General features: G+C 42.6%; 1 protein-coding gene across 1 annotated transcript; it reads right to left on the minus strand.

Moving 5' to 3' along the window:
• Positions 1-6589: 6589 nt before the first annotated feature.
• Positions 6590-10645, minus strand: TNFSF14 (TNF superfamily member 14). Its single transcript, XM_053463876.1, has 4 exons — positions 10421-10645; positions 8885-8927; positions 7805-7846; positions 6590-7075 (listed from the first exon to the last, which is right to left on the minus strand). Exons 1-4 carry the CDS (start codon positions 10643-10645, stop codon positions 6651-6653), a joined length of 735 nt encoding a protein of 244 aa, XP_053319851.1. The 3' UTR covers positions 6590-6650.
• Positions 10646-13133: the final 2488 nt, after the last annotated feature.

The following is a 13133-nucleotide window of genomic DNA, read 5'->3' on the forward strand; positions in this document are numbered from 1 at the left end:
GGCAGACGGGTCTGCGCTGCGTGTCTTTGATGCATATCTCAAGTCCCGTCTTCGGCGTTAAACCAAAACCATGTTTCCGCATGGAAAGAGTCTAGATCCCACCAGCCGTATGGGTTCGGTCTACAGGAAGGATTCCAGACTGGTAGAGGAACTTGAGTTGTTTTGTCATGACTTAGCTCCCTCATGGTGTCTTATGTGACATAGAATCATAGAAGGTCCCATGTTTGGAAAATGGGCCTTTGGTTGGGGGGCTGGAAACGGGCCCCCCCCCCCCGGAGCTGGAAAGACCCCATACGTTTAATGCTGTCCAAGATCGCTGAGGACACTACATATGTGTAGTGGTTATAACACGAACACGAAGTCTGTATGTTACATTGGGGTTACGTGTGTGTTTTGGTTTGCCTGATTAAGTGTAGTTTTTAACCCCTTAGTGACAAAGCCCGTACATGTACGGGCTCAAAATGCATTGTTTTCAATGGGTTTTGGGACTGCCCGTTGTCCTTAAGGGGTTAAAATTTGTCGGTTTATTCCCAGAAGAATATTCCCTTCGTTTCAAATTGTTAGAAACGCGTGTGGTATTTTTTTTTAGTCCAAATTAGACTTGTGAGGGCAGCGAGGTGGCTGGCTGGACGGGTATGTTAAGCGGGTGGTCGCACTCCTCCTTAAACCCCAGTCCTGCCTCTATCGTACCCCAAAACAAAGGTGTCCAGAGTTTGAGGAGTGCAAATACCAATTGTCCATCTTGTATCTTACTGATAAATACTGATAGCCTCTGGAATATTAAATATATCACTCTTTTTGGTAGGAGAGAAAATGAATTTAGGCACTTTTTCTTCTGAATGTTAATTAGTTCCATCGCTCAGGGGTGGATTTACGTTCCATTTCCCATTAGGTGCGAAACAGTCCAACAGCATCCGTGGTCTTGAAAGGAAAGACTTCGAAGACAGGAAAATGGTGAAAAATGGCCAAAGCATGAGCCAAAAGTGGGTCAGACGGAAAAATGGGTGGTGTGATAAAAATGGACAGGGATTAGGTAAGAAAGAATAGGTAAGAGCGCTAGGAGCTACTATCGAGGGGCCCTCAATAAATAGTTGGCCCTAAGCATGGGCCAAATCGGCTACACCCACGAGGAACCTCCCCCTTTTTTGGCATATAGAATATTCTATAGACACAGTGACACATATAGTCGTCCTTTGTGCCATATGTTTCTATGTACGTGATGTAGGTGGACCCTCAGCCTCCAAATCCTCACTTCCTTGATTCTATCACCTTCTTGGAACATCCCAATCTTGCGTGTTTTTAAAAACGTTTTACAAAACCGACCCGTGGACTCCCGCGATGACGAAGAAAAACGAAACCGCGGCTTTAACCGTGTTAAAAAGCACAGGCAGTAAATCAGTTGACAAGATGATTTCTGTGTAGGTTGAAAGCGATTTTTGTGACGAGTACAAAGGGATTTTTTTTTCTTATGTATATCAACAACTTTAGTTAGTTCCTGTCAGGCTGAACATAACTCCAACAACTTCTCCTTTTGTGTTTGAAAAGGGAAATCCTTAGATTTCTGTCCATATATATATAATGTACCATATACTAGCTTCTCATATAGCTGCCAACAGTCCTTGCTGTAAGGTGTCCACTCCTGACCTATATGTGCAGTGGTTCCAGGGTGTTCTGTAGGAAGAACATTCCATGACGTCACAGCATGATGTCACAACATGAGATACCTGGTTGCTGGACTAAGTGGGCCAACCATATATCTCACACATGGTGGCGCTTTTCCCCAAAAAGACATAATGGGGGAAAAAATAAATTTAAGGACAAGTACAATTTTTTTAAAAAAACATTTTGATATACGGAAGATATTATTTTTATAAATAAAATGTAATTTATTTTTTTACAGGTGTGTAAACTGTCCACGGCTAGGATCAATTGGAAAAAAAATACTGAAAAGATATTAGCTCATTTGGAAACCGCCCTACATTAATTTTAATTTATTTAATTTTTAAAGTTTTTTTAGGTTTTAATTTTTTTATATATTGTTTTTTTAACCCCTAACCGTAAACCTTAATAAATCTAATCCCCCAGGCCTATGACGGAGCTCCATATGAGTTCTACACTGGCGAGAGACAAACACATGCCGGTCATTTTTACCACTTCCTTTTTTCCATAATAATAATAATAATAATAATAATAATGATATAATAATAATAATAATAATAATAATAATAATAATGATATAATATAATAATAATAATAATAATAATAATGATATAATAATATAATAATAATAATAATGATATAAGAATATAATAATAATAATGATATAATAATATAATATAATAATAATAATAATTTTAATAGAGGTTTAATAATTATTCTCCTGCCTGTTCACTTTTCCTCTTCTTCTCGGTATCTCACATTAACTTCCCCTCTCTGACTTCCACCCACACGCCAGCTCTGACATACATGTTCAACCCTGTGCTGGCTTTCTTTAGGTATCCAAAAAAACATTCTCTCTTTCGTTATTACTTCTCTGTGACTTTCCGTTGGCTAACTTTGTTCAGCTTGGGTGGAAAATTTGGAGGAAATAAATGCTGGTAAAACCGATTTTCTGTTATTGCTTGGAATGCATCCAATTTCTGTTTCTGGTGAGGAATCCCCTGGTCTTGTGGACTTCTGTAGAGGATTTTAGTGGTCTTCTCACTGGTGTGATATTTTGAGTTAAGCTTCTTGGGGAGTCTGCTGTCTTGTGGGGAGAGTTATTTATTACAAGTGATCTACAAATGGGGAGAGCCATTGTTACAAGTTGTCCAAAAATGGGGAGAGCCATTTTACAAGTGGTCTACAAATGGGGAGAGCTATTATTACAAGTGGTCTACAAATGAGGAGAGCCATTATTACAAGTGGTCTACAAATAGAAAGAGCCATTATTACAAGTGGTCTACAAATGGGGAGAGCCATTATTACAAGTGGTCTTCAACTGTGGAGAGCCATTGTTACAAGTGGTCTACAAATAGAAAGAGCCGTTTTTACAAGTGGTCTACAAATGGGAATAACCATTATTACACGTGGTCTACATGCAGTAGAGTATTTATTCATTGGCGCTCTCTGGAACACAGGGGGTGGCTTTATACATCACTGTCTACAAGTGAGGAAAGTAATGTCTTACAAGTCGAGGAAAGAGAACAATAGGCCATAACAGTCAAGCTATTTAATGATTAAGATTGTTTTTAAAAAAGAGAATTCCAGAGAATAGTTACATCGCGGGTAAAGTCATGGAGAGACAAAAGCAAATAAGTGGTATCGGTTGAGGAGAGAAGCAGGTCATTGGCCGAGAGAAGACTTTGGTTAGGGGACTATTTGGAGATATGAGCAGAGATATAGGGGCTGTCGTGTTGTTAGAAGTTTGGTATTAAAGGGTGGGGTGTTTAAATGAATTCTGGGGGTATGGGAGCCAGTGGACTGGCACAGTATGGCAATGGATAAAGAGCTATGGAATAAGAAGATTAGTCTGGCAGAGGTATTCGGAATGGATTGAAGTGATGAAAGACACAATAATCTAGTTATGTCTTGCCTGAGGAACTGCTGAGTGATGGAGAAGGGTGTTAAAAGCAGAAAACAGACATTTAGAGTTCCAAGATGGGGAGGAATTATTTATATATATATATAATTGTTGCAGATTGTAAACTTTTGCAGATTGGAAGCTCACGAGCGGGGCCCTCAAATTCATCATCTACATCATTTCGCTCATCTATGGGCTTCTTGGACGCCGACCTGGCTTGGCATGTTTTTACTTCTTCACGATGACACCTAGAAGGTCTTGTAACCCCCACAACTCTTTAACTAAGTGAAATGTTTGGAGGTACAAGCATGTTCTGCTCAGTTTTTTGGGTTTCCCAGTACCTTTTGGGCTTTTCCCTTTTTATTTAATGATAATATACTTCTGTTTTTTACACATCACCACGAGGGCATGTGACAAGCCAAAAATACGCGTCCCTTTCTGATCATCCCTACACGTGACACGTGGGGTTCTACAAGAAAATATCATTCTAGGGGGAACCTCTGCGCTGTAGCAATTCTGATTAATGAATTTGAGGAAGGAATGTTACTCAGAATTTCTGGATAGATTGGTGCCAAAAAAAAAAAAAGAGAGAACGCCAAGAGAGCGGTTCATGGTTCTACTGCAAATGAGCAAGTTATGTGCACTCTCTATCCAATCACATGGCAGCAACTCAATGCGTTTAGGCATGTAGACGTGGTCAAGACAACTTGCTGAAGTTCAAACCGAGCACCAGAATGGGGAAGAACAGGGATTTAAGTGACTTTATTGTGGCATGGTGGTTGTTGGTGCCAGATGGGCTGGTCTGAGTATTTCAGAAACTGCTGATCTGCTGGGAATTTTACGGACGACTCAAGGGTTTACAGAGAATGGTCCGAATAAGAGAATATATCCAGTGAGCGGCAGTTGTGTGGACGAATATGCCTTGTTGATGTCAGAGGTCAGAGGACCTTGGGTCCCTTAGTACCAACTGAGCATCGTTTAAATGTGACAGCCTACCTGAGTATTTTTGCTGACCATGTCCATCCCTTGGGTCCATGAGATCTACAGATATATCCTTGTAAAGAATGCCATAGAGGGTAATCACTTTAACTGAAAAGAGTATCAAGGCTCATGGTTAGGATGACACTCCATCGTTTCTTACTCAGCACGCAAATTCTATTGTCCTATTACTATAATGATTTTGTATGTATTTATTTTAAGAAGTCATAGAAGCTGTCATTTCATCTGATCTTTGGTCATTTTGATATTTAGTAAAAACAAATATCTAACACAGTCCTTAGTATGCTGAGTGCCGAAGTATGATGCCAAATGTCTCTTCCTCTCTTAAGGATGCACGACACCGGTATAGCATGGAAAATCCACCATAGTGTAAAAGAACCGAGGCATTGAGAAGTTTGATTGCCCAATAGGGCGATCATCTCCCAGTTTTCTGCCAAAGGGGTTACCATGGCTTAGAACCTACTGCCCCCAGTGGCTAAATGTGGTATTGCATGTAAAGCACACCAAAAAAAGTTCCCTTTGCAAGTTTTTACCCTGTATGGAAATAAAATCTGACCTAACTGATCTGATAAATCCACGATTAATCATCACCCCTTATTTTTATGATCAATAAATCTGCTGGAAAGAAAAGGTTTATAAAAAGGTAAAATAAACTTAATAAAACACACAATCAAACACTGGAAGAAGATGGAATAGCAGTCCGGAGCCCGTTAATACCCCTCTCCATGCCGACAGCTAAATATGGGGTGAACTAACATATACACACATAGCATAATTGCAGTATACATATTTTTATGCATTTTTTTTAGGATATAACCCATTTTTTTAGATAAAGCGTGTATATTCTGCTAACCGCATTGCCAGCTACTGCAGGAGGAAGTCCGCATGATGCATCGATAGGCTCTTTGCAAAGTCAGAGGTGTCTTTAGCCTTCTGTGGTTTCCTTATTTCTATACATAACTTTTACTTTGCTTTGTGGCGTGCTATAGATGACTGGGCACCACCGACGCGGAGAAGAATATGGGGGTTGCAGAAGAGAAGGGTGGATATGACTCAGTCATTAAGCAGTTAAACACGGGGGGGAAGAAATCCGTCCTGCTACTGTTGGATCATTATTCTCTTAGTATTAGTCACATCAGGAGTATTACGTTTGTCATGTCAGAAAATCGCATAATAAACACATCAACTTTTAAGACGCTTCCTGGGGCAACAACATCTTAAATGATGATTAAATGCTACGGGCCAAAAAATTGGATGACGCGACCTTTTACATTATTACAGAATTATCCCTGCGAAAGAGTCCGACAGTACTAGGAATTGCGTGTCGAATCCAGCGAAGTAGGTAGAACAAGAGGTATAGGTGAAGCCACGTTTAGGGTGTGAAAAGGAATGGGCAAGAGAAACAGGTAAAGGTATGGAACTGGCTCAGCTCAAGGGGCATTTTCTTCTCGCCTTCCAGAGAACATAAACCTCAACATAACAAAGAAATGGGACATTGGAGATTCTAAGTATGGATTGTTGGTGTAGGCACCAAAGGTGACACAGTGGTGGCATCTCAAGCTGTAAAATGGAATACAAATGCGTAGCCTTACATTTATGTTTACAAAACACAAAATAACCTAATATTGTCTTAATACAACATCTGGTTGGGACCCTGAGGACCACGAGGTACATTAAGCAGCTGCCTAACGTTCTTCTTCTGAAGCACTGACTATGATCCTGCTCCTCTTTTGCAGAAGTAAACAGCTGGAAGTATGACGGGACCCTATTGCAAGGCAGAGGCAGCTGATACGGGTCACGGAAGAGTCGCCAAAACCGGAACTGTGGAACAATGACTTCACATGAAGTTGACTCATCCATTGATGAAATTATACCATTTGGATGATGGCTTTTTTTTTAACAAAGTTTGTGTCGTATTGCTTTGAAGACAACTTTAGACATTCGGTAGTACCATCGGAATGAGTGGCATCCCGATACACCATAGATTCCAAAGCAGCCAAGACATTTTAGTATGACATTTTTATTCTTATAAAGAACGATGCTCGGTGTTGGGTTAAATAAATATCACCTATTACAGTATAGTATATTCCTATAACATAAAAAGTCCAAAGAATGTGATGGTTCCATCCTTCACTCTTACAAGCTGTCTGTGGGTCATTTTGACATATACAGTTTCCCCTTGTTCAATCCAGAAAATGCCCCCCAGAAAACTACTTCCAGACCATAAGCCACTGCCTTGGCCACCACAGAACCTCCTCTTGTTCTTCATGAGCTCTGTTTCAAATTCTGAGCTTGGGCTTTTTTTATACACCCCGTGTGTATAGAAGGAGAAAGGGTCATTGTTTTTGGGGCAGTCCCGCGACCCCAGTTGGAGTTTGGAGTATACAAAGTACATCCCGGGGTTGGTGCACACAAGCGACCTGTTGCGATACTCCACCTCGTGCAGAAAAGCCAAGCCGCCACTCGACTCCCACTCAAGAATGCCCCTCGGGTGTGAAGCCGTATCATCAATACCTAATCCAAAGGGGGAAACAATAACAGAGGTTTATTATATATAATAATATACTATCTATCTATCTATCTATCTATCTATTTATCTATCTATCTATCTATCTATCTATCTATCTATCTATCTATCATCTATCTATCTATCTATCAATCTATCTATCTATCTATCTATCCATCTATCTATCTATCATCTATCTATCTATCTATCTATCTATTTATGTTCTGTGGCCACAGACACGCTCTGGTGGCCCTCGCCCACTTCTGAAGGCTGCATATCCATATACTCAGTCACATATGAATAACCTCTCTTGTATAACCCCCAAGTGTCCCTGTTTGGGAGGGACTTATGTCTCATACTTGCTATGCCTGTATAGTGAGTTCTGTGGTCCTAAACCCTCACCGTCAAAGACTCAAAGTAAAACTAGGTCACAGACTCTGGTGATGGATGTCACGCATTGCACTTCCCAAGCATCCCTGTTCATCTTGACCAGTCCCTCTTTGTAACCCTAATCCCACTGTCCCCTCTTTCCTCCCCTGATATCCCTCTTTACTCAGAATGCTCGCTGGGTATCCCAGCGTTCTTTAGATACCAATTGTATCAGTTAATTAAATAAATATCTAATATCTACAAAACCTTCTTTGGCTGTTCAAAATGTTGGTAGGATTATAATTCTATATTATTTCTAACCATATTTCTGTATCTTTCTAAAGACACCCGTCTTCCCCTATACGTACCAGTCACATGTGCTGATGGTACAGATTTCTTTAGATGGTTACCTGAAAGTATAAAAGACGACGTAACATTAATATAAAATATATTGGAAACGATATAGAGCCTAATGGTATATGAATTTATGGATTAGCTAGGACATGAACTAAGGCAATGATGGAGAGTAGTACTTTGCCCCGCCTACTCTTCATCATAGCTCCGCCTATTCCCTGCTCCCTTTCCCACCCACTAGGAGCTAGCCCCTCTGTGTACAGATTATCTCTCCTCTCTGATGAACAGATGCTCCCATCTGCGACAAAATGCAGCTTCTCATCTTATTTCGTATATCATAGGAGCCGTCATCTTCATTTCCTGTTCTGATGATTATTCTTCTCCATTAAGTTACCGTTTCTTTTTTTTGAGATAGTTTTGCTGCAGGTCTCATCGTCCCTTAGACCAAGTATCTCCAAAATAACTACACTTATTTATAAAATATAAAATAATAGAAAAACAGTTAACTCATTTTAATTAATGTATTTTTTTTATTTTTTTTTGTAAAATAGTTTTTAAAGTCAACTAACAGACTCGGCAATGAAGTATAGTTTAAAAGAAAATCTGAAGATGCTAAAAGGAAGTAGAAATAGGTCATTGACTAAACAGGAAATGTGACTGGGGTGATGAGGCCATGCTGATTGCATGTCCCTGATTTGTTCGGCCAGTCCCTCTTTGTAACTTAAGACCCCTCTGACCTTCTTTTCTAGGAGCCCAGAATTTTTGCGGGGCATGAGGGTATCACAGGGTTCTTCTGCCCTAAAAGCCCCAATAATGTATGAGGGAACAATAATGAAAGGGTTCATAAATAAAATTCAATAAATATAATAAATAATAATCAAGTCTAGCTCCACCCCCTATTATAGCCACACCCACAAGAAAGGGGAAAGCCAACCCGTGAAAGTTGCATCAATAGACCACAAAATCCCATAAAAAGTCTTGATAAAGCCCCACCCCCAGCCACGCCTCTAACTCCACCCCTAAACAAAAATGCTAAAATAATAACAGTCATACTATTCATTTCTATAAGTTCGAAATATTTATACTGGATTTACCTAATTCGGCTATTATTTTCTCTGCCTCAAAACGCACATTAACCTGTTGGGGTAAAAACAAACACGGAAAGTGAGAAAAGACTCCATTTCGCAAATAATTCCCCATTCCTATTGATCATACCGCACTACGCATATAAAGTGAGTCTGGTGCAAAGTCTGAAGATTGGTTCTATCACCGTGGCAACCAACAGAATGGTCCAATCACTTGGAATATTCCTGTTATTGCTGTGGTTTCAAGAAAAGCTGTGATCCCCTGGAGCCCTTACTCATCTGCTCCTCAGGGGAGGTGACAGTGGGTGGAGCTACTTTAGAAAGGCAGGACTAGTCGCCTATGTGGGCTGGCCTAGATGTGTATGTCGCTAGAACTAGACTAAATGTTTTAAGAGTGAGTACAATCTGGGAGATTCAACACTACCAAGGAGGCCGCATAATGAGCTCTGATACCTCGAGCCAGAATGGCTCTTATAGAGCTTCTTCCTCTCACAAAAGGGTGACATAAGACAGAGGGCGCTATGGGACGGATGAGTCAGTGTGGCAAGTCTCTCAACTGTCTCATTTTTCACACAACTGCCTCAATGTTCGGGCACTGTCCTGTGGAGTCGCCACACTCTTGTGGACAGTGGTGATCATGGGCCAGTTGGAGAGGCCGGTAGTAACGATTCAGATCTGTGCTTATTCCATAAAGCCTACAATTACAACTTCCACGTGGCTGCCTCACAATCTGTTGAAGTGGAAGGCCAGGATATGATGTCATAGCGGATGTTCTACTTCATCAGGTCGCTGGATGGCAACGCATTTCTCCGCCCCCAGGCCCACCGATAAGCCATGGCCCTGCACGCTGGTTTGGCTGCCAAATGTATATAAAGCAAATCCGGGACAACCTACAGAATTTGGTGCTGTAACCATGGAAACCTAAGGGATCTGCTCCTCATATAGAGCTTTGTACCGGATTTAGCCTTTATATATATATATGGCCCAATGTTGTCTTAGTGAGCGGTGGAGCCAATAAGGCCTGAATAGATTATCAAAAGTACTTTTTATGTACTCCAATATGCATTATTCAACCTAACGCAGCCAATCAGTGGCAGGGACGGGCTCCCAATTAAATGAATGGAAGCGCATGCACATTGTTAGACCCCCCACGGGAACTCTCGTGGGATCCATCACTGGAGGTAACTGGGGGTTAAGTAGACAACCCCAAAACAGATCTCTGTCACACCTTGTAATATATATTATTTTAACCCTTTGCGTATTATTAAATTACCCCCATAGTAATATTACCCCATTTTTTTCTGCAGAGTATCAATCTCTCTGGACCCATGCAGAGCATCGTCCTGCACCCCACTTCTTACGCTACTCTACATTATTTCACCCCTTACGAGTTCTGCATTACAGAGTTAACTCTTGTTCTGCCCCGTCTCTTTTAATCCACTGGGTGATTTTTTTTTTTTCCCCCAAGGTTTGTTATGTCCTCTTGTTACCCCGCCGAATACCTATCCGCGTCTTTATATCCCAAGCTGGAGGGGAAGGTCCTACCATTTCCTTGGTGGTCTCCAATCTGCTCTCCAGAGTCTGCAGGATGTAGATTTCTGAGGCTGCTCCACATAACGCCAGCAGCGCCAGCGCTGACAATAAAAGTTTAACCACATTCCCACCACAGACACTCCACCTCTTCCTTAATCGCAAAGGGAGTGCGGCAGCAGGACGAACGGGTCCCTCCACGGTGAACACGGAGGGAGGGGACGACACGCATGTGTCCATTGCGTGTGCACCAGGGGCTTGTGTGACAGGGGTCGGTGAGACCTACGATTGTGACACTGGGAGGAGGGCGCACAGAAAGCCGGAGGAGGGCCATACGCACCGCAGGTGGGGAAAGTACACACACATCGCAGGTGCACACACTCATGCACACACAACACACTCAGCCACATCCACGCACAAATCAAACACAATCACTCGCGGGTCTCAGAGGCACGAATAATACGAGCCCACAGTGACGTACACGGAGAAAAAACACAAATCCGTCAGTTATTCCATCTCAGAATGTAAACAATTTCATTATATTTCCTCTTTCATTAATTCATTCTACTTTCTTTTTCAATCGTATTTATATCTCGCTGCAGTGTGATACAGACAATAATAAAGTCCAGACACTCACACTAACACACATCCAAACACACACCTCCAGACACTCGCACTAACACACATCCAAACACACACCTCCAGACACTCGCACTAACACACATCCAAACACACACCTCCAGACACTCACACTAACACACATCCAAACACACACCTCCAGACACTCGCACTAACACACATCCAAACACACACCTCCAGACACTCGCACTAACACACATCCAAACACAGACCTCCAGACACTCGCACTAACACACATCTAAACACACACCTCCAGACACTAACACACATCCAAACACACACCTCCAGACACTCGCACTAACACACATCCAAACACACACCTCCAGACACTCGCACTAACACACATCCAAACACACACCTCCAGACACTCGCACTAACACACATCCAAACACACACCTCCAGACACTCGCACTAACACACATCCAAACACACACCTCCAGACACTCACACTAACACACATCCAAACACACACCTCCAGACACTCGCACTAACACACATCCAAACACACACCTCCAGACACTCGCACTAACACACATCCAAACACACACCTCCAGACACTCGCACTAACACACATCCAAACACACACCTCCAGACACTCGCACTAACACACATCCAAACACAGACCTCCAGACACTCGCACTAACACACATCCAAACACACACCTCCAGACACTCACACACATCCAAACACACACCTCCAGACACTCACACACATCCAAACACACACCTCCAGACACTCGCACTAACACACATCCAAACACACACCTCCAGACACTCGCACTAACACACATCCAAACACACACCTCCAGACACTCGCACTAACACACATCCAAACACACACCTCCAGACACTCGCACTAACACACATCCAAACACACACCTCCAGACACTCACACTAACACACATCCAAACACACACCTCCAGACACTCGCACTAACACACATCCAAACACACACCTCCAGACACTCGCACTAACACACATCCAAACACACACCTCCAGACACTCACACTAACACACATCCAAACACACACCTCCAGACACTCGCACTAACACACATCCAAACACACACCTCCAGACACTCGCACTAACACACATCCAAACACAGACCTCCAGACACTCGCACTAACACACATCCAAACACACACCTCCAGACACTCACACACATCCAAACACACACCTCCAGACACTCACACACATCCAAACACACACCTCCAGACACTCGCACTAACACACATCCAAACACACACCTCCAGACACTCGCACTAACACACATCCAAACACACACCTCCAGACACTCGCACTAACACACATCCAAACACACACCTCCAGACACTCGCACTAACACACATCCAAACACACACCTCCAGACACTCGCACTAACACACATCCAAACACACACCTCCAGACACTCGCACTAACACACATCCAAACACACCTCCAGACACTCGCACTAACACACATCCAAACACACACCTCCAGACACTCACACTAACACACATCCAAACACACACCTCCAGACACTCACACTAACACACATCCAAACACACACCTCCAGACACTCGCACTAACACACATCCAAACACACACCTCCAGACACTCGCACTAACACACATCCAAACACACACCTCCAGACACTCACACTAACACACATCCAAACACACACCTCCAGACACTCGCACTAACACACATCCAAACACATATCTCCAGACACTCACACTAACACACATCCAAACACACACCTCCAGACACTCGCACTAACACACATCCAAACACACACCTCCAGACACTCGCACTAACACGCATCCAAACACACACCTCCAGACACTCACACTAACACACATCCAAACACATACCTCCAGACACTCGCACTAACACACATCCAAACACACACCTCCAGACACTCGCACTAACACACATCCAAACACACACCTCCAGACACTCGCACTAACACACATCCAAACACACACCTCCAGACACTCGCACTAACACACATCCAAACACACACCTCCAGACACTCGCACTAACACACATCCAAACACACACCTCCAGACACTAACACACATCCAAACACACACCTCCAGACACTCGCA

Source organism: Spea bombifrons, chromosome 4 (assembly GCF_027358695.1).
Source record: "Spea bombifrons isolate aSpeBom1 chromosome 4, aSpeBom1.2.pri, whole genome shotgun sequence".
Taxonomy (NCBI): domain Eukaryota; kingdom Metazoa; phylum Chordata; class Amphibia; order Anura; family Pelobatidae; genus Spea; species Spea bombifrons.